The sequence below is a fragment of the Lotus japonicus genome, chromosome 6 (assembly GCF_012489685.1).
Source record: "Lotus japonicus ecotype B-129 chromosome 6, LjGifu_v1.2".
Lineage (NCBI taxonomy): Eukaryota > Viridiplantae > Streptophyta > Magnoliopsida > Fabales > Fabaceae > Lotus > Lotus japonicus.
The window spans coordinates 59,999,538-60,021,701 of record NC_080046.1 but is presented as its reverse complement, the minus strand read 5'-3'; the positions used below and the strand labels follow the sequence as shown (position 1 = coordinate 60,021,701).

The 22,164-nt window shown below is 36.6% G+C and overlaps 6 protein-coding genes across 8 annotated transcripts; 3 read left to right on the top strand and 3 right to left on the bottom strand.

The window, feature by feature from the left end:
• The first annotated feature begins 303 nt into the window (after positions 1–303).
• On the top strand, positions 304–816 carry LOC130725687 (uncharacterized mitochondrial protein AtMg00810-like). The gene has a single exon (XM_057576894.1). It carries the CDS (start codon positions 304–306, stop codon positions 814–816), a length of 513 nt encoding a protein of 170 aa, XP_057432877.1.
• Positions 817–2,164: 1,348 nt separating this feature from the next.
• Positions 2,165–3,435, top strand: LOC130725915 (uncharacterized). Its single transcript, XM_057577103.1, has one exon. The coding sequence runs from the start codon at positions 2,531–2,533 to the stop codon at positions 3,236–3,238; it is 708 nt and encodes a 235-aa protein (XP_057433086.1). The 5' UTR covers positions 2,165–2,530; the 3' UTR covers positions 3,239–3,435.
• A 1,552-nt stretch (positions 3,436–4,987) lies between these two features.
• Positions 4,988–9,427, bottom strand: LOC130724283 (putative protein FAR1-RELATED SEQUENCE 10). Of its 3 annotated transcripts, XM_057575482.1 has the most exons (6): positions 9,314–9,427; positions 8,597–8,706; positions 8,030–8,089; positions 6,840–7,905; positions 6,304–6,750; positions 4,988–6,204 (listed from the first exon to the last, which is right to left on the bottom strand). In XM_057575482.1, the coding sequence occupies exons 4-6, from the start codon at positions 7,860–7,862 to the stop codon at positions 5,593–5,595; spliced, it is 2,082 nt and encodes a 693-aa protein (XP_057431465.1). In that variant the 5' UTR covers positions 7,863–7,905; positions 8,030–8,089; positions 8,597–8,706; positions 9,314–9,427; the 3' UTR covers positions 4,988–5,592. The 3 variants fall into 3 exon arrangements, with proteins under 3 accessions (XP_057431465.1, XP_057431466.1, XP_057431464.1); XM_057575483.1 differs by lacking the exon at positions 9,314–9,427 and having other exon boundaries at positions 8,597–8,873; XM_057575481.1 differs by lacking the exons at positions 8,597–8,706; positions 9,314–9,427 and having other exon boundaries at positions 8,030–8,305.
• A 1,134-nt stretch (positions 9,428–10,561) lies between these two features.
• On the top strand, positions 10,562–13,792 carry LOC130723005 (microtubule-associated protein 70-5-like). The gene is made up of 10 exons (XM_057573912.1): positions 10,562–10,763; positions 10,923–10,988; positions 11,095–11,265; positions 11,353–11,523; positions 11,612–11,767; positions 11,958–12,104; positions 12,387–12,458; positions 12,543–13,115; positions 13,213–13,366; positions 13,470–13,792. The coding sequence occupies exons 1-10, from the start codon at positions 10,662–10,664 to the stop codon at positions 13,472–13,474; spliced, it is 1,617 nt and encodes a 538-aa protein (XP_057429895.1). The 5' UTR covers positions 10,562–10,661; the 3' UTR covers positions 13,475–13,792.
• On the bottom strand, positions 13,770–17,729 carry LOC130723004 (pentatricopeptide repeat-containing protein At4g16390, chloroplastic-like). Its single transcript, XM_057573911.1, has one exon. The coding sequence runs from the start codon at positions 17,674–17,676 to the stop codon at positions 15,331–15,333; it is 2,346 nt and encodes a 781-aa protein (XP_057429894.1). The 5' UTR covers positions 17,677–17,729; the 3' UTR covers positions 13,770–15,330.
• Positions 17,730–19,160: 1,431 nt separating this feature from the next.
• Positions 19,161–21,787, bottom strand: LOC130726610 (pentatricopeptide repeat-containing protein At4g16390, chloroplastic-like). The gene has a single exon (XM_057577916.1). It carries the CDS (start codon positions 21,496–21,498, stop codon positions 19,363–19,365), a length of 2,136 nt encoding a protein of 711 aa, XP_057433899.1. The 5' UTR covers positions 21,499–21,787; the 3' UTR covers positions 19,161–19,362.
• Positions 21,788–22,164: the final 377 nt, after the last annotated feature.

Sequence of the window (22,164 nt, the reverse complement as noted above, 5' to 3'; positions counted from 1 at the left end):
ATTTCTTCATGGGAAGTTAGCTGAGAATGTGTACGTAGAGCAGCCAAGGGGCTATGAAATAATCAATGAGGAGCATAAGGTATATAAGCTTAACAAAGCTTTGTACAGACTCAAGCAGGCACCGCGAGCATGGTTCAATCGAATTGAATCATACTTCAGAAAGGAAGGCTTTGAGAAGGAGGATAGTGAGCAAACTTTGTTTACCAAAGTCAAACAAGGTAAACACTTGATCATAAGCTTGTATGTTGATGATTTAATTTATACCAGAGATGATGAAAAATGCTATCTGAATTCAAAGAGTCCATGATGAAGGAATTTGATATGTCAGACCTGGGTAAGATGAGGTATTTTCTTGGTATTGAGGTAGTTCAGTTTGATGGTGGTATATTCATCAGTCAAACAAAGTATGTGACAGAAGTGTTGAGAAGGTTTGGAATAGAGAATAGCAACTTCGTGGAAAATCCAATGGTTCCAGGATTTAAAATCTCCAAAGATGAAAATGGTGTTGAGATGGATGGCTCATTTTTCAAGCAGCTGATTGGAAGCTTGATGTACTTGACTGCTACGAGGCCGGACATAATGTATGCAGTTAGCTTATTGAGCAGATATATGTCAAGACCTACAGAAGTTCATTATTCAGCGGCGAAGAGAATTCTACGCTACTTGCAAGGTACAACAAAGTTTGGTATTCTTTACAAAAGGGAAGGAAATTTGGAATTGATTGGCTTTACTGATAGTGATTATGCTGGATCAGTGGAGGATAAAAGAAGTACTTCAGGTAATGTTTTTATGCTAAGTGGAGCTGCGGTAGCTTAGTCTTCTCGAAAGCAACCGATAGTGACGTTGAGCATGACAGAAGCTGAATTTGTAGCAGCTGCGGGAAGTAGTTGCCAGGCAATATGGATGCAGAGGGTGCTGAAGAAGATAGGCTACAAGGGCAGTGAAAGTACTGTCATCTTTTGTGACAATAGCTCAACAATTAAGTTGTCAAGGAACGCTGTGATGCATGGCAGGAGCAAGCACATTGATGTGCGCTACCATTTCTTAAGGGAGCTTGTGAATGATGGAGTTGTGCAGCTTCAATTTTGTGGTACAAGGCATCAGCTAGCAGACATCCTCACCAAGCCGCTGAAATTGGAGACATTTCGGGAGCTGAGAGGGAAGCTTGGAGTCTGTGATTTTTCAGGAGTTAACTAGTTGCAAGTGCAGTCTAGTTCAAGGGAGGGAATGTTAAGGCTTAGTCAAAAGTGTCCGTTTGTTTATTGTTTTAATTTAAGTTTGTAGTCTAGTTTGTTTCCTAAATTCTAGTCAGAACGTAGTTGTAGTTTGTTACAGCACATGTGCTTATTTCTCTATTTATTAGTTGCTCTTTCAATGAATAAACAAGTCATTCCCAGAACTGTTATTTGCTTTCTCTTAGCTAACACTTTTAACAATTTAAATGTTAAAACATTTTTTTGTAAATTATATAATCACGTGTTATATTTTTAATATAAATTTTAAATTACTCAGATTATAGATATTAATATATTTTGTGTATTTGAGTGACATATTTTCACTCTTAAAATTATTTTAAGTGTGCAAATTTCACATTTAAGTCAATTATACAAATGATTTTTTGAATTATTTTATAAATTGATATTTAGCTAACATAAAAATTAAGTGTACAAAATTCACATTTAAGTCATTTATAAAATTTCAACCAATTATAATAATTAAAGATAAAATGACAAATGCATTTATAATGTATTTTTTTACACTATCAACCAATTAGAATTTATGAATGTGCCACCTCACACCTCTAAACTCTGATTGGTTCACTATTTAAACAAGAGATGAAAAAAAAAAGTGATTGTTTAATATCTGTTTTATTATCATTGTTTTTTACCTCAAGACTTTTTTTCTAATGACAATGTCTAATAGGACCCACAAATTTGATTGCACTCAAATAATTGAGCCTCCTACACGAGGGAAAACACAAGAAATCATCATTTTTTTCTTTCAACATGTTACATTGGTTGTGTTGTTATGTATGTGTGGTGGAGAAGGGTGACAACTAGAAGCTTCACTACACTTCTTCTCTTTATTAATGCCACACCATCACCTCTCTTTCTTATACCTTTGATTCTTTCTTTCAAATAGTGTATAGAATGATTGACTCATTTTGATTTTGGCCTCATTTTTAGCTACTAATGCTCCCCCCATGCAATTATGGACAGTGAGGTGTATGTGTTTGTAAACCTCCATTTGTTCATAAATCATAATCATATCTTCCCTGTATATTATCCGTACTATACTACTATCCATAAAATTACTTAGCAAACCAAGAAACTATTGGAGTCAGGCTTAGTATAAATAGGAGGAGTTTATGTTCACTCAAATACACCAGAAATTCACAAAATAGCAATATAACAATAACAACTCCAAAGCCATTACACTATCCCCTCTAATAATAAATTCTCAATATACAGCCTTACTCTCTCTTAAGAAGCTATTCTTTGTGCTTTTTAATAGAAGAAGCTCTCCAAAGATGGATCAAAGGGAGGACCAGATGCAGACGAGATTCAACAAGAAACAATTCTTGAAGAGAACTCTGCAGTTTGTTTTTTCTGTTTCTGTGTTTTCTATCTTTGTTTGGTACTCCTCTGGCTTTTCCATACACCCTCAATCCTTCAATGCTTACATCTCTACCTGCCTTTTCTCCATGATCACTCACACCCTTGAAAGGAAATACATGTTTCTCATTTGTAATGGAATTCTTGCCTTCATAGCCAAGACTTCTCTCATGTCCGCTTCACCAGCACCCATGTCAGATTCTGATCACTTTGAGTTTCAAACTTCCAATGACATGGCAGTTGTTCCTTTAGGAAGCTTTGAATCCCCTGAAAATGTTCCTTTTATGGTTGAAGAGCAAGTTGAATTGCAAGAGGAAAACTATGAAGAAGTTCCAGAAGCTGAAGAACAAGAAGAATGCACCTTGCATGCGAAAAATGAGGCTTGCATAGCAGAAGAGGAGGAGAACTTCAAAGGGATTGATGAAGAAGGTGAAGGGAGAGGAACAGAAAGTGAGGATGAAGTGGAACAAGATAATGAACCAGCAGAAACTAACAATGAGTTAATGACAACATATGAAGAATTAGCAAGTACAGAAGAACTGAACAGAAAGTTTGAAGAATTTATTAGGAAGATGAAAGAGGAGATGAGGATTGAAGCTCAAAGACCTCTTATTGCAGTGTAGTAATTAATATCCCGAATAAAAGATGACAATGAATAAAATGCTTTGTCTCTGGTTTTTTCCCCAAATGACTAAGCCTCATGCATCAAAGTTCCATATAAACTGGTCCTACTCTTCTATGTTACCATTTCCTCTTGTCTTTCTAGCTTTATATCCTTGATGGTGTTGTTCTTTTAATCACCTCTTTGAATAAACTAATATAACCGATGGAATTAATTTGAATATGAATTTAATCAGAATAGTTCAGTTACTGGACAGTATCTCAATATATGCATTGAGAAAGATAAAGAAATTGGTAAGATATATAGAGCAGAAAGGTTTATACTTTATTCTAAGAACTTGCCCCAAAAATAATACAACAAGAAGCACAAGAATACATGTGGGAACATATATTAACAACTATCCAAATCTATACCATGTATTATCCCTTTAAAGCTTTGATCAGAGAAAGAGTGCCTTTAAGCACTTGAAGTAAATCCACAATCTTAAATGAAAATAAATGGTTGAATCTGGACTCAAACCGGTCAACATTGGTTAAAAATGGATCCCTGTAAATTTGAATCTATGAATTAAATTGTTATCCATGTATATTTGGATTTTAGAATAATTTTTTTCCTTAAGTCCATATCTAAAACGTGAACATTTAAATACCTTACTCAAACTTTGCATATTACCATTACCATATATAAGCATATAAAACATATTACTGTCAGTATTGAAGGTGGATATTATTTGACAGTTGAAAGATTTTTGCATGTTTAGATACACGGTAGATTTTCACATTGGAAGGAGAATTGATTATGTGTAGCTTTTTTGGGAGCAGATTAACTCTGGAAGATTTGAATGTTAATTCAAACATGCTATCTAATAAGAACATAATTTCCCCCTTTTTGTCATCTACTAAATTAAACTGTACAATCACTGACTAATCAATAAAGTTTCTACATAGTGGCTATGAAAGCAAACAGTACTCTTTAGTCTTTACCAACCTTACTATATATTCAAATATTTTGTAACCAAATATCATGGACATGGTCTCTGTCCCACTAAATAAATATGAAGTAACCACATCAAATTATCAACCTAAACCTCTATTCAACCTACAAAGGAGTAATCCAGAAGGGTCAAGGACCCCAGCTTGATGAGGAGCCTGCAACTTAGAAACACAAATATATGTCTGCACCTCAAGAGAAATATAGCGTGCACATATTTGGGTCAATAACAGTAAAACAAAGATCTTTAACAAAACACTAACATTGTTGAAAAGCCAACATTCATTCGTAAAATGACAAGTGCATAACTAGCCGCCCTATGTTCATTCATTAATATCACGTGGGTCCATCAAAAGAAGGGTGGAGACAATTCAAGAGATTGTGGTCACTAGTTCATCTCATAGATATAATCAGCTAGAGAAATATGGAGAATTGATTCAACAAATTAAACTAAGGAGAATATCATTTGTAAAGTTTGTCCAGAAATTTCTATCAATTAGAATAAGATGATGCTTGATAGGAAAATATTCATAATTTTTACATGAATGTTTAATCATAATTTTTTCACCCAGTAAAATATAATCCACCTCATAATTAGTGTAGTTTGGAGATCTCAACCAGTTTAGAGGTCTCTACCTAGTATTTTCCCTATTTGAGAAATCTAGCAAACATATTTTGGCCCTTTTTTCAACACAAGGTTAAAAATTAATATAGATCTCATTAAATACGAAATGGAAGCACCAAATCAGGAATGATACTCATGATTCAACAAATGCAACATCAATTTAATCAATAAAAAAGAATGTTTGAAGAAAATGTGAAAGAATGTGTTGCTAAAGCTCCCACATTTTCCTTACAATGAGAAGGTACATGACTCAATTTCACAAAGTAACCAGATTTTACTTCATACTGACCTGTGCTAATAACAATATTTACTTTCATCTTTCTATTAACCAAATGAATTGCCAAGGCATTGTCAACTTAGAACATGTTTGAATGTGTGTTGGACTAACACTCCAAATCACACGTTAGCAAAGAAGCTTCATATTGTAGCTTATTGATTAACATGATTTTGATACCTAAATGTAGATTCCAAACATGCACTTAAGCAATGACATCAACTGCATAGAGCACGCCCATCAGTAAAACCCTTCTGCATCATGAACTTTCTTTGAAGCCTGCTTATCAATCAAGGGGAAACCAAAGCTGCTAACACTTGAGCAACAAATCATATCTCAATGTCTAAGTAAAATAAGCTGAAAGTGTTTTTGGCATTTCCACTCTGAGTATTCTTTACTTTGCAACTTCTTTCCATTGAATTATCACGAGTCCAGTGGTTACAAACTTGCATTTCATCTCATCAAACTAGCCGGTTGGCGAAACAGTCATGTTCATGCTGGTCACATCAGTCTCGGGTAAATTTCTAACTTCATCAAGAATCCTAGTTAATTCTTTTGTCAATTCTTTGCGAACATAGTGAGATCGCTCCCTAGTAATTGATGATTCTGAAAATAAAGTTTCAGCTAGGGAATGGTATTCTTGAAACCATTCCCCACCAGTACTTTGATTATTATGATCATCATCAACAAGTAAAGCGCATTCCCGTCTCCATCGACTTAAATAGTAGTTGTCAGGCAACTGAAAGTAATTCTTCAACACAAATACACGAAGAGCATGTCTGCATAATATTCCTGAGGACTCAAATTCTTTGCAAGAACAGTGTATCTGTTCAGTATCAGCCAACCACATTACGAGCCATTCTTCTTCCATCCTTTTGAAGTGTCTTATAATATATGATCCATTGGCCATTTCAGATGTAGCATATTGCATTGTCAGCAATAATTCTTGCTGCAAACAATTGAAGGCAAAAGGCGTGAGAATACTCTGAGCATGCTCTTCGATGGGTATGCAAGTTCTGAGATGCACATATTGAGTCCCCTGATGTGATTGATGTTGCAAATTTGCAGAAATACCAACCTGCAAAAGTATCCACCAGAAGGAAGAAAGGTCATCACAGAGAAAAGTGAGCAAGGCTAGTGCAAGCTTATGAGAGAAAAAATACTCTTACTAACATACCTGCTCAAAAAAGCTACGCAAACATGTATGTTGTTCAGTGAAGACCCCTTTCAGAAAAGCATCTATAGATTTGGAGTAAGACATTGTTGCCATTCGGGCCAAAAAATAGCCTCTTACATAGCATTGCGCCCAGGATGCTCGAACAGAATACAGTAAGTCAGTGTGTTTATCTGAGCCAAGTCCATACACAGAAACCATTTGACTCCATTGAAGTTCGAATTCTTCTGTATTCTCAATGTGAAATAAGGCATCAAACTCTGATCTAAATTCTGCATAGCGAGGCCCAAGAGGAAAAGAATACCAGCTTGGCAACTTGTTTAGAATCTTCGACAGAGGAATTACTTGTTTAGTAGCTGGAAATTCGTTTCTAATGGCATCTCTAAGCCCAGGGTCTAGATCAGATAGAACTGTTTGTGGACATCTTCCTCTCATGAACCGGATAAAAGCCTGTATCGAGGAATAATCATTATAAGAGGAATATCAATGAAGGCAGAAGCAAAATCGCATACAGAATACAGATGAAGCTAGTTGTAAACCTGTAATGCCCATGTGAAGGATTGGGGTGTTTCATCCTGCAATAAGACACAACCGAAAAAAATGGTTCTACCATAGCTATCGATACCAAACCATACTCCAAAAACCAATCCATAAGTGATTGATCGATAAGTAGTGTCAAAGTAAACTACATCACCAAACATAGCATTTGCATTAATAGAGTCACCATATGACCAACCTATATTTTCAACCTTGTCATTCTCATCCACTGTAAAATCGTAAACAAAGCCATCATCCGCTTCTTTCACGGCTTTGCAAACCTCAAGAAGTTCCAGTGTATCGTTTTCTCTTTTCTCACTGAGCAACACCTCATTCTCTTGAACAATCTTCTTACGGTTCTGAACAAAGTTCCTCACATCCCTTTCCAAGAAAGGAAGTTGCCCACCTTGAATCCCCTTTTCCAGCTCAAGCATTTTCACAATTCTATGTATCGGAAACCCGGCTTTCGAAAGCAAGAGTATACGCTCTTGATCCGCCTCGTGAATCTTACGATACGCAGGCAGAAGGCGAACTTGATCATCTTCCAAAAGTTCATGATTGTGTACATCACTAAACTGCACAACAAACCATTGTGAAACCCCTTCCACAACCTCCTTCGACAAATACATTTTCGCATCACATCCACACCTCACCGATTTTCTATCCCTATGATGCTCTCCATTGGGCTTCTTCTTCATCGGAGCAAAACCGGACCGGTAACAAACAAAGTCGCGTTTGTAAATGCCCAACTGAGGGCTAATCCTAGACCTTTCTTTCCTAATAGAAAATCCATTCTTCCTAGCAAAATTGCCATAATACTCAAAAGCATCATCATCACTCTTAAACACCATTCCAACATAAGGGGTAATCATAGCTCCAGATAAAGCTTTCTCTGCATTCACCAATTCTGATGCTGCAGAACCCTCTTCAGCATCAACTTCATCATGTGTAACATAACACTTCCAATCTCCACAAGGGCATTGTTGCCTCCGAATCCAAATGTTTTTTGAAGGAACAGACAACATTGCTCCGATTGAATGTAGTGTCAAAATCACTCCAAGTTTTAAACTTTAAAGTGATCCAGAAGCAGGTAGTGTAAAACAAAACCAGAACAGGAACAAAAATCAATAAACGAGCTGAAAAATCAAAGGATTGACAAAATGGATAATAAAAAGGAAAAAAAAATTAATACCCAGAAATTTCCCAAGCATGTATTAAGCTTGCAACAAGTTACAATCTTTGCCGCCTGAAACTGAAGCCAGGAGAATTTGACCAGAAGGAAAACAACATGGTACAACAACAAAAGACAGAGAGCTCAAACCCCTGTTCTATGTTCTATTTTTTGGTCAAATTCTGAGAAATTCAGGAAACTAGAAAAAGAAAACCAATTTGGAATTTTTATTTTGTAAGGTGTTTTTTTTTCCAAATTTTGGACTTTTATTTTGGGTTATTATTTTATTGGGCCATTTGAAATTGCCTAGAGGGGATCGTTTTTCACAGAGCTCTTAATCTATATACCATCCTGTCACATATATAAGCAAAAAAGACATTTTAGATTCATTCATTTAATGAATGTATCTAACCATTAATAATGATTAGATACATTCATTAAATGAATGAACCTAAAATGTGTGTTTTGCTTATATATGTGACTAGAGGGTGTATTTTTTTCAGACCTCAATATTGTACAATTATTAATTAATTTGTGACTAGAGGGTATATTCTTTTCCACACTAATTTTTTATGAAGAAAAAAATACCATGGATCTCCATTATTTTTCAAGATTTATCATAAGCTTTTTTGAGAAGCGTATGATCCTTGCAAAGATTTCAGCAACCTTCTTGCGTGCTAGGCCACTGCGCTTGTGAGCTGGAATTGGAGTATGGAAAAAAAGAGCATTGATTATGATGGTTAAATTCAAGAGTGCAAAGACAATGCAAACCCAAAATCCATAAACATTGCCAATGTCACAAATGAACACCTACCAAAGAACATAATTAAGCATCGTGAATCACTGAACTTACCTCAGCCTCAACAAAAACAAAAGTTAGTGAAAATTATATGTGAACAAAACATTATTGGAAGGAAAAAAATGTTTTCTTAACACTCAATTTCCATGATAGAACGAAAGGAAAGAGAAATGAGATATATAAAAGATAATGTAATAGATAAAGAAAGAGATGAAAAGAGAGAGATAAAAGGAGAAAGTAGGTGAAAATAAGATGGAAGGAAAAGTGAAAAAGAAAAAAAATGGCAACTTAAAAGATTAACACTTATGATTTTTTTAACAAGTAACGAAAATGGATGTTAAAACTCAATGCGCACAACCTTTATCTCATTGGAATTATCATATGGGTTGGTGAGTAGGCAAAAATTAAACCATGTAATCAATGTGATGTCATAAACACTTATTTTTAAAAGAAATATTAAAAACCAAAAGCAATGCATAAATTTCTAAGGGTCAATCTAGATTCACCTCAATACTACAAGACTAGATTCACCTCAATACTACAAGGATTAGATTCACCTCTATACAAAGAAATCATTATACTTTTTACAAAGGTTTGGATTTTTTTGTAGTGTGAAGAACATTTTTTATTATACAGTTTCCTTTTGTTATTATACTTTTAAGCAAAGATGACACCTTCTCTGAATTTTAATCCAAATTTATTTGTTCTTTGAAGCCACTTTAGTTTGTCGCTTTCAAATTTGAGTCATGAGTGCAGAATTTTCTCAATTCAGCAAGAAAAAAGATATAAATGACCTCAGAACGTTTTTAGCGCTTAAGGAATACATAGTCCAAAGTGTGATATACTTGCATCAATACAGATAGAACATGACATGTTTTTCTTTAGAAATTTTCCTTAGCAAGTCAAGAACTTATAAATAGAGTTTTATTCTATAAGTCATTAGATACCACCAACCTCAATCATATTGATTTTAAGGTTATGTTAAACAGCCAGTTTAAACATATGGGAAATTATATTAAAGTTTGATGGAATCTGTAATTATACATACTTTTTTGTGAGAATCCTTTATATCTCAGACTCTCAATACTAATAATAACTGAGATTTGAGACTGAAGCAAAAAACAGAAAAACAAAGATTGAAAGGAAAAACATGTCTCTACATTTGCAAAAGCACACCCATAAAAATTCTCAAGAAAATATTTTATTGCTTAATTGCAATTTTAAAATGAATAAAATTACAAACTCTTGCAATAATACACAACTACCTAAGCTCAATGCACATAAAGAACTAGTATTGTTGTAGTGAATAAAACTTAACATAACCCCTCATATTTAAAATAATTTTCTACTTCTTTCTTCTTTACACTACTCGATATGTGAGACTAATATGAGTATTCACTTTCTCTACTTCTTTTATTTTCACACGATTTAATGCGACTCGGATGAATAATCACTTTTGAACAACAACCTTTTCTACTTGGACCAACACATGTTAGTAAAATTAAGATATAGAAAGAAAGTAACCAATACAGTGTCGAAGTAAGAATTTAGGAAGAGCTAATAAGCAAAACTAGTAGCTTGTATTATGCATTTTATTTGTCAAGTTAGCTTCACTGCAGGGGAATGTTTATGTCTTCCCTCTCTTTACGCTCAATTCCTTACACAAATGAATGAACTTTCATACTTTCTGCCGTAAAATTCTCTTTCATGACATTATATATTGCCCTTGAGAGCCATCATTACTAAGTACTTACCAGCACCAGAAAAGGAAACACCAAAACAGAAAGAAAAACACTATATAGTTGAACTCTGCATATATCTGTGGAAGCATTTTCCAACACAAGAGAGAGGAAAATGGTTGCCAGTGATGAACTTTATGGTGGAGATCATGAGCTTCCACTGGTCCAACCAGACCATGAGGTAACTGAAGCTCAGAAGGATAAGGCCATAGAAGAGGTATTTATTTCTTTAAGAGTAAAATTTGATCCATTGATATTTAGTTCAATTTCTTTTAGTTTCACTACACATTTTCTTGTTAAAAGCAAGATTTATAAATTCCTCAGTTACTATTTACTGATACTGACAGTTTTTGTTATTACCTTTCTCCAATGCCAGCTGAGAAGTGAAGTCAGTAAGCTGGATGAGAGACTTAAACTTTCAGAGGATCATCTTAAACAAAAGGTACTCCGAACCGGGACTAGTATGCCTTGGAAGTTAGAAAACCATGTCAAACAATTACAATACTAAATTCTAAAATGCATATTCTTCAAAACCTGTTCATGTGCAGAATCTAGAAATCAAGAACCTGACAGAAGAAAAGAAAGATGCATTGGCTGCACAATATGCTGCAGAAGCAGCTCTTAGTAGGGTACATGCAGATCAAAAGGAAGATGATTTTTTTCCAATTGAGAGTGTCATTGCTCCTCTAGAGGCTGAGGTTAAGATGTATAGGACTGAGGTACTAATAATGCAATTTCTAATAATAACACAATGTGTATTGTGCATAATGACAATAGTACAATACTAATATCCATTTTGTTTTCAGATTATATCATTACAAGAAGATAACAAAGCTTTAGAAAGACTTACAAAGTCAAAAGAGGCAGCACTGCTTGAAGCAGAAAGGATTTTAAGAAGTGCATTAGAGAGGGCTTTAATAGTTGAGGAAGTTCAGAATGAAAACATAGACTTGAAGAGACAGATAGAGATCTGCCAGGCATAAGTTTTTGTGTCTCCATTTTCACTTTTATTTGTCTATAATTGAAGTCTAGATTGTTCATCCAATTTAAAACTTCAATGAACAGGAAGAGAACAAAATTTTAGAGAAAACCCACCGCCAAAAGATCGTGGAGGTTGAAAAACTTAGCCAAACTATCCATGAACTTGAAGAGCTCATCTTATCTAGGGGAGACAATGCTAATGCCATTCGTGATTATCAGCGACAGATTGCTGAATTGCAAGTAAGCATATCTTGTTCCTTCCATTTGAAATTGTTTTGGGATAAGCTCATTTGGATACAGACTTATTGCAGCTTATCAACTAGAAAAATTCTAAGATAAGCTCCAATAAGTGCTATTTGGTTTGCATCCAAACGGGTTCGTAGTGACTTTCTGCTTTCTGGCTGACCTATGGTCTGGCGCAAATTTTCAGGAGGAGAAAAGGACACAGGAGAGAGAGCTAGCAAGGGTAAAGGTTTCAGCCAACAGAATTGCAACTGTTTTGACTAATGAGTGGAAGGATGAAAATAAAAAGGTCATGCCTGTGAGACAATGGCTAGAAGAGAGAAGGATTATGCAGGTATATCAGTCTTCTTTGAAGTTTTTATGGTCATGCCTTCTCTACCGCAAAATACTATTTACTAATACAAGAACAATATGCATAGGTAAAGATAAATTTGAAAGATCCAAGTCCAATTCAAGTCAAGAAAAACTAATTTTCAACTTTCATGTCCTAACTCCTAACTATACTTTTAAATTGTTGAAGAAGGTAACTGATTTAAAAGGAATTTATATCCTGAAATTTGGTTCTTCAATTATGAGCATGAAATATTTAAGATCATGTATTTTCATGCATATATAGGCAGAGGTGCAAAGATTGAAAGAAAAGCTAGCTATATCAGAGAGAACAGCAAAGGCAGAATCACAATTGAAGGTAACTTATTTGTTTTCTGTGTAAGCATAGTCATAGAAATCAACTTTTTATAGTAATACTAATATTATTTGGTGTTTTTCTCAGGATAAACTGAAGCTGAGGCTAAGAACACTGGAAGAAGGCTTAAAGCAATTCTCAAGCTGCCCAATAAAGTTGAATACATCTGGGTCTCCAAAAGCAGAAAAGTCTAACATCCTAGGTTTCCAAACCACCAATGGTGGAATGAGAAATAGATCCACATCACATCCAAGGGCATCTACTGTTGGAAGCCCTTTGTTCAAAAAGACAAATATAAAAAGTAACATAGACAGTGTTGGTGGGAACCTAAAAAACAAATATGGTTTTTCAGAAAATGTTTTAACAAAAGGTATAAGGGCATCAAGAAATAGAGTTGCTGATGGTGGTGAAAATGAAAATGGGATGCTGGCGAACACCGGCAAGAATTTAAATGATTGCAATGATGAAAGAGAAGCTGCAGAAATCAAAACCATTGTACATGTTGATGAAGACTCTAAAAGCAACAGCTGCAATGATTTAGGCAGCAATGATATGGTCTCCGGTTTCCTATATGATAGGCTTCAAAAAGAGGTCATCAATTTGAGGATGTCTTGTGAAATGAAAGACAGTAGTTTGCACACTAAAGATGAAGAAATTAAGGTACTGCCGTACTAGTAGCAGCTATGCTCACATCCCCATTCCTCTGTTTACTCACTTAGATTAGTAGTTAGAACTAAAAATCGGATGCTCTTTTCAGATGCTCGCGAAGAAAGTTGATGCCTTGACAAAGTCTATGGAAGTAGAGTGGAAGAAAATGAAGAGAGAAGCAGCTGCTAAAGAGAAGGAGGCTGCATCAACAAAATCAGATGATACCCGGAAAAATAGAAGCATAAGTTCCTCTAAAAGATTATGTAACTTTTCTTTTTAAATGACTGATTCTTCCTACTGCTAATTATCAAAGTTTGTTATGTTTGTCGAACACTAGACCTTAACATTGACATAAAATTACTGCAGGCTGATGAAAGAACGTTGAAGGTTTTTTATGTAGAGAAAACTGAAGGCAATTTATTTATCAAGGGTATCTTGGCGATTTTTCTCTGTAAATACAAAATAAAACTTTGTGAGTTATCATGTTGGAAACTTGAAATAAAGTTCCATGGGGTAACTGAGTCTGGGATCTGACCCTGTATATAGAGAAGTATTTTGTGTATTCCTATATATTTATTGAAGTATTTTGTGAGTGTTACATACAAGACAAGTTTGTCAAATACATCAGCAGAGAAATAGTATTGACAAATGCTACCAGTAGAGTCATTTAAGCAACAGAAATTGACGAATATCATTTGTTCATCGTTCATCCAAGAATATGAACAATAGGATTCCCTACAACTATAGTATGACTGAAAAGCTCAAAAACCTGAAGAAAATAAAAGAGGATATAAATTGGAAAGCTTTTCTTCCTAGTTTTTTTTTTCCTTTCCACTGCCTGCTGTTAATTTAAAATTCTTAGCAGGTAAACATCCTTAATTTCCTAAGCAAATTCGTTGCACAACTGATGATGGGAAAGCTTAAAATTGCAAAACATCCCATCACTCAATAGCTCTGCACTTCTTGAATAGTTGGTAAAGAAGGGAACCATTTTGGGCACCGTCGCAACCCAGAACTTGCTCTAGTTCTTCTGGTTTGGAACTTGTTTGATCCTCTCAACAGCAGTTCCAACTGTTGTGTAGTCACCACGATCTTAACACTCTTTGTCTTCAGATTTCTGATGTCAGTTGTCCTACAAGGTACAGAATCCACACCAGAATGCTTCAGTAATGATGCAAAACGGTCCAACTCGCCCTGATGCAGCTTTCTATGTACCACTATGTAACGTTTACCAGAAGCAGAGTTCATCTTTTCTTCAACTTTCACCAAGGCATCAACATCTGTTTCTCTTCCTTCAATTAGAGGACCTCTGGTTTGCTTCTTTGGTTGTGATTGTCCTGCCATACAGTTTCCCATTGTGCAATATGAAACGAATAAAGACTCTAAGCATTATATAGTGAGGGTTGGGTTTGTGTCAACGTTGGAGGATATTCTAACGTGCAACCCATCACTCATCACGTAGCTTTTTGACTTGTTTTTAAAATATGCAGAAACTAAAAATTTCTAATGGGATGTGACTGGAACAAGCACTCCAAGTCAATTCTAAAATATTATTCTTAAGCCCTTTCTTGCTCCCATTTTACTAATCGTTTATTGGAAAACTAATAAGAAAGCACTAATTTAGAACCATAAACTCAAAGTCAACCCATATAATAAAAAAGGCACTAAATAAGGTCAACCATCATGTTCAATATAAAGGTCAACCTCAACCGTCCATACATCTTTATTCTTGTATTTTTCTTCTTTTAAGCTTTTTCAAAAACAAAACAAATGAATAAAAGGCTGACTCAGTTGTTTACTGGAACAGTTAAAAGGGAAAGTGACATCTTATTCATAGCATTGAACTCAACATTGTATTGACCAAAAAGAAATAACAGTATTGAGTATCACATCAATTCCAGTATTGACTATCCAGAATCAAGATTTCTAAGTTTTAACTTCTAACACCATAAAACATAAGGAGTTCCACATTACACCTGAGCCAGAATCAAACGGCACCTTAAAAAGAACTACCTGGTTGTGCATGTAATATAATCTGGATTCTGGCAGAATTTTACAGTTTCCTGGATTACTGTACCACATACTAGTATCAGGCCTTAATTCACCTTATAAGACATCTAAAATAAAACAAATTATTTTCTGAATCTACTTGTACCAAAATTTCCTCACAAAGTAAAATGCATAAAAAGTAAAAACCTATTGCAAAAGGTTGACAAAAACAACACTATCACTGGGGAAGAGCCACTGTTGGAACCTCTAAAACCCTGGAGTCCAAAGCAGCAACTATTTTAGGTGAACCCCTGGACTGCAGCCATGACTTGGCAGCTTCGTATGTAGTCAAAAACCAACCAGCCTTATCAGTAGCCTTATGGAATGGAGCATTGAGTTCCTTCAGATATGATTCCAATACACTGCCCAAGCCTTTATCTGAAACATTGTGTTTCCCAATCCCAGTATTAATTCCTAGTACTGGTGGAAGCTCCTCGCCTGATTCCAAAGCCTTAGACAAGTCGTTTATCCAAACACGTAAGGCGGTCATAGCAGCTCCAAGTGAGAGTTTCTTTAGATGCAAACACCACCTAGTTTGAGACCTGAATTGTATATCTGTATATATCTCAAGTTTCAACGCCAAATCCAGAAGGTCACGAGCTTTGTCTGGCACATCCAGACTAACACAAAGATCAATTAGACAATTGCACAATGACTTCTTTACATCATCATCAATTGAATTGAAAAGTTCCAATGCTTCTTTTCTAAAATCTCCATCACCCTCATGCTCTTCGGTCAAATATCTAACCACAGACCCAAGCTTTGGCTTGGCCTTCTCTATGCAAGCAGTTATCTTGCCAAGTTCTTCTTGTCTAGGTATCTGGGTCGCGACATATAGAAGACAATCACAGAATCGGTCATCAGGACTGATGCCCAAATCCAAGAGTTGATTAAAAATCTTCACAACATCATCAGCTCGTTTGGCTTTTCCGTACAAATGGACAAGTGATGTTAGAGCTAAAATATTAGGCTCAAATCCACAACGTATCATTTCATTCAACAAGGCTTCCGCCTCTGTAACTTTCCCCATGCATGAGTACATGTTAATTAAAGATGTGTATGTGAAATTGTCTGGCTGGCAATCCCCAGAACTTTTCATGTCTGCAAATATTTTCATAGCTTCATCTGCATTGCCAAAATGAGCACACATGTCAAAGAGCATGTTATAAAGAACTTTATCCACATCCTTGCCCTTTTCCTTCATTTCCTTATACACACTTAGAGCATCTTCACTACATCGCGCCCTACAATAGGCTTGCAAGAGAGCTGCATAGGTTGGCCAATTAGGTGAAAATCCATTCTTTACCATCTCCTCATATATAGTTTTGGCATCCCTGGCCCTCTTAGCTCTCCCCATGGCATACAACAGATTGTTGTACGTTACCATGTTAGGCTTAGCCCCAAGAACCTTCATGTCACTGTAAACACTTAAGCACGCATCATAATTTCCCGACATCCCATACATCTTAATCAACGCCGAGAACGCCACCGTATCAACACGCCACTTCTCCGTCTTCGCGCGATCATACAGGCTCAAAGCCATATCGACATTACCAATCCGCGCATAAACATATATCATAGACGCCGACAAGTTGTCATCGGGCTCACACTCAAAAGAGGGCATCTTCTCAAACCACTCCACAGCCTTATGCGGAACAGAACACGTGGAAGCACAGGCAACCAAAGTTGAAAATGTAATGAGATTCGGCTTAACCCCTCTTTGAAGCATTTCATCAAACAGCTTCTCTGCTCTCCCAAAATCCTTGATCTCCCTGAACAACTTGAGGGTCACATTATAAAGAACAACATGCCTAGCAGGTTTAATCTTCTGCTTGAAGTATTCAAAAGCAAGCAACGCAGTTTCGGGGTTCACCATGTTATCCAGAACAATCATTGCTTCACGTTCTGTCACATTTTCCCCTAAACCCTTCACCAACATTTCAGAAACTTGTTGCTCGGTGGGGTTGCATGAGTCGAGAGATTTGGCTAGCTTCTCGAGAGGTGAAGAAGTGGCAGCATACGATTTCTTCAGAAGCTGTTTGGCTCTGGGGCTTCTGGGATTGACCCAGATGCGAGATTTCGAGGAAGGTGGAGATTTTGCATCTGGGTTGTCGAGTTTTGCATCGAGTTGAGAATTGAGAGGTTGCAAGGAGAAGTGGGTTTTGGATTGAGTGAGAGGGAAGAGGTTATGGGAAGTTGGAAAGTAGAGAAGTTTGAGATTGCAAGAAGAAGAAGAAGAAGAAGGGGATGTGGTACGAGGGGTTATGCGTTTGCAATCATGGAAGCTTGAAGAAGAAGAAGAAGAAGAAGAGAAGCAGAGAGGGTAAGACTGAGCCATTTTCTGTGACTCTTGGAACACTAGACAGCACTGACTGTGAGTCTTAACATTTGTTTTGGTTGGATTTGGAGGGGAAGAGGAGAGGGAAACCTGTGTGAAATTGGGTTTGCGGCAGGATTTGATTGTTTTTTTGAGCGTTTTGACTCGTCTAGGTGTTGTTATTGTCCAATCTCCATCGTAGACCATGACTTGTTGAGTTTTGTACTTTACAAATTTTTTTTAAGATTATGGGTATATTAATAATCTTCACAACATCATCAGCTCCATCATATACAATTTTTTTTAAGACTAACATGAAAGTGCTGATGGGTCTTTCATACCATCTTTTATCCCAGGATATTACATATTTATCCTTAAATTAATTTAAAGAATCAATTATGCCATAGATGTTATTTTACTCATTTACCAGTTTACCCTCTTCTTCACCAACGAACACTAACACCAAGCTCTCCACCTATGACCATTAACACAACCCAACCGTCGCTGTCACATCCTCTAGTCACCGCCTCTAGTCACAACAATCAACACTATCGTGCATCACCTCTGCCACCAAAACACAATATGCCCAAGGGTTCCAATAAAATTAAATCCCAAAATGCAATCAATATAAAACTTTCCTGCAACACCGAAATCAAGAAATGCAGCCAACGAAATCAATGAAAAAAATCCACCACTGCACAACTCAAATTACTTATTTCTTTTCAATGAAATCCCATGAGAACATCTCAATTATCTCACACCATACATAATATTGAATAAAAGAGGGGAAGTAGATAACATGACTAAGATTCAGATTTCAGATACTAAATTAACACCAACACAACCACCGCAATCAACACCTCAACCTTGGACATTATCTAGTACCATCGACGTCGCCTCTACGACGCAAGATCTGTTCTCGGTGGCACTGGAATTTCTCTTTAAGTGTGTTCGCTGGTGCGTAGGGTTTCTGAAAGTGGTACATTTGGACAGAGGAGGAAGAGAACGGGCTGCTGAGCTTGATCTCTTTCCTAGGAAAGAAAGAACCAAGGAGGAGGTGGGTGGCGAAGTGCGGCGGTTGTGCCAGAAGAGGGAGTGACGACGAAGGGTGGGAGTGAAGGAGGGTTCCTTTTGGTTTGAGTGAAGGATATTCTGGACATTGTAAATTTTGGTGTTTTATTTTTTTTTCTTAACAAGTCACCTTAACTTACTATAGTAGGTAATTTTGCTCTTTCATATGTGAAAGACCTGTCATGCTCTTTCATCCTAGAAGCCACCAATCATTTTACTTTGTTTTTAAATAATCTCCTCATCTCTCTCTTTCTCTTCCTCTTCCTCAACATCCCTCATCATCACATCTCATTGCATTTTAAGTTTCTTAGTTATTTTTTTTTCTTCCCATGTGTCATCATGGCAAAGCTTCGCCATATCAAAATCTGATTTTCAGTAGGCCTTTTATAGTTTCAGAAATTAGAATCCGGTAATATGATGTAGAACTAACTTATTTAAAGCGAGTGGATTCTAATTTTTGTGTGTATTATTAAGTTCTGCAATCTAGAACCTCGTAGTGGTGTGTCACTAGGATAATTAAACAACAGGATTTTAGTTTATGAAACATTTTTTTGGTGAATAGTTTATGAAACCTTTAAGTGAGAGTGTGACATCTAAATCCATTAAAAAAATTCTTTAAATTGTAATAAAAAATTATCATGAATATATTTTGTTGGTATGGTTTGAGTTTGGTTTTATAGAATAGACATACCACATACCTACAAATTATTTTGAACAAATTGCCTATGAATGAATCCAGACCCTTTTGGAGAGGAAAAATAGTATCTACTATTGTGAGTAAATTTTATACACGCCCATTGAATCTCAGTCTAATCAACATCCCTATCTAAAACCCTTCAAAGCAGCTACCGATTCAGTCGAACCTCTACACTGTAGCCATGACTTTGCTTCTTCGTTTGTAGTTAAAAACCAGCCAGCCATATCATTAGCCTTATGGAATGGAGCATTTAGTAACTTCAGATGTGATTCCAATACAATACCCAAGTCTTTATCTGAAGATTTATGTTTCCCCAGCCCAAGATATATTCCAAGTAGTGGTGGAATCTCCTGGCCAGATTCCAAAGCAGTAGACAAGTCACTTATCCAAACATGTAAGGCAGTAAGAGCAGACCCAAGTGAGAGTTTCTTTAGATGCAAACACCACCTAGTTTGAGACCTGGACTGTATTTCTGTGTATATCTCAAGTTTCAACCCCAGATTCAGAAGGTCGCGAGCTCTGTCAGGCACATCCAGATTCACACAAAGATCAATTATGTAATTACAGAATGACTTCTTTACACGATGATGATCCATTGAATCAAAAAGTTCTAATGCTACATTTCTAAAATTTCCATCACCCTCCCACTCCTCCGTCAAATATCTAACCACTGACCCAAGCTTTGGATTAACCTTCTCAAGGCATTCTGCTATTTTACCAATTTCATGTTTTGGTAATTGGGTCATAACAGCTAGAAGGCAATCAAAGAAGCGATCATCAGGACTGATACCCAAATCCAAGAGTTGATTGAGGATCCTCACAATATCATCGGTTCGCTTTGCTTTCCCATAGCAATGGACAAGTGATGTCAGAACTAAAATATTAGGCTCAAATCCACCACGGATCATTTCATTCAACATGGCTTCCGCCTCCGAAACTTTCCCCTTGCATGAATACATGTTAATCAAGGATGAGTATATGAAACTATCTGGCTGGCAAGTCGGAGAACTTTTCATTTCTATAAATATTTGAATAGCTTCATCCATGTAGCCAATATCAGCACACATGTCCAAAAGCATGCCATAAAGAACAACATCCAAATCCATTCCCTTTGCCTTCATTTCCCTATACACACCCAGAGCATCTTCACCGAACCGCGCTCTACAATAGGCTTGCAAGAGAACTGAATAAGTTGACCAATCTGGTGAATATCCACAGCTTATCATCTCGTTGTATATAGCCTTAGCCTGCCAGCCCCTCTTGGCTCTCCCCAAGGCATACAACAGATTGTTGTATGTTACCCTGTTAGGCTTAGGACCAAGAACCTTCATCTCATTGTAAACACTTAAGCATCCATCATAATTTCCAACCATCCCATACATCTTAACCAATGCTGCGAATGCCAACGTATCAATGCGCCATTTCTCTTTTCTCGCGCGATCATACAGGCTCAAAGCCATATCAACATTACAAGTAAGCGCATAAGCATATATCACATCCGAGTACACGTTGTCATCAGGCTCACACTCAAAGGAGAGCATCTTCTCAAACCACTCCACAGACTTATGTGGCAAAGAACACATGGAAGCACAGCTAATCATAGTTGAAAATGTAACGAGATTAGGCTCGACACCTCTTTGAAGCATTTCATCAAACACCTTCTCTGCTCGTTCAAAGTCCCTAATTTCCTTACACAGCTTCAGGGTGGCGTTGTAGAGAACAACTTGCCTAGCTGGTTCAATCTTCTGCTGGAGGTACTCAACAGCAGGCAATGCAGTTTCAGGACTCTCCATGTTGTGGAGAATGAGCTCAGCTTCACGTTCTGTAACATTATCCCCAAAACCTTTCAAAACTTCAGAGACTTTTTGCTCACTGGGATCACATGAGTCCAGAGACTTGGCTAGTTTCAGGATGGAAGAACTGGTATCAGAAGTTTTCTTCCGAAGCTGTTTGGTTCTGGGGGTTCTGGGTTTGACCCGGACGTGAAATTTTGAAGATTTTGCATCTGGGTCATCGAGTTTTGCATCTTCTAGAGAATTGAGAGCTGGAGGAGTAGAGTGTTGCAAGGAGAAAAGGGTAGGTTGGAGAAAGGTTTTGGATTGAAGAGGGAGAAGAGAGAGTTTATGGGAGGAAGGAAAGTTTGGCAGTTTGAGACTTCGGAAAGAATAAGGAGAAGGGATAGTAAGAGTGGTCATGGGTTTGCAATCATGGAAGCCAGAATAAGGGGAAGAGCAAAGAGTGTGAGCTTGAGGTTGAGCCATTTTCCCTCCCCTTACTGAGAGCTAGATTTGGCACCCCACTCATTAGAAATGTCACCCCACTTTCGGAAATTTAGTTTTTGAAATATTTCGGAAATAAGGTTTCCGAAGCATTTTTCACTCAAAAGTGGGGTGTTACATGTATTTTGCACTACAAATCATGAATTAATTTCGGAATATAAGATTCCGAAATAATTGGGAACCCGAAAATCCGAAAATTGGGGGTGTGAAATCTAAGATTTGGGGTGCTAAATCCAGCTCTCCTTAATACTCACTCAACAAATCTTCTGTTTTGTTTTGCAGAGGAAAATTTTCTTTTATAACTTGGTGGGGTGAGTTTTCAATGCAATTGTATTCACGAAATTTGAACCCGAGATATCCGTTTAAGCTAGAATAACTTCGTCTCAGCTGATCTACGCGCTTAGTGGTTATTTATATATTAAATTTGGTGAGAAAGACTGAAATTAAAATTAAGGAAATAAAAAAAGTAGTGATAAGTAATGTAATAGTAGTGATAAGCGCCGGTAAACAACCAACGTTATCATAAGGGTGAATACATAAGTTCGAACTCTCGGTAAAACGTCTATTATGAGAGACTATGTGATGCAAATCACTGGTAGACATTATCAATATCCATGTCAGATTGACTACTAGGATACCAAATATGTT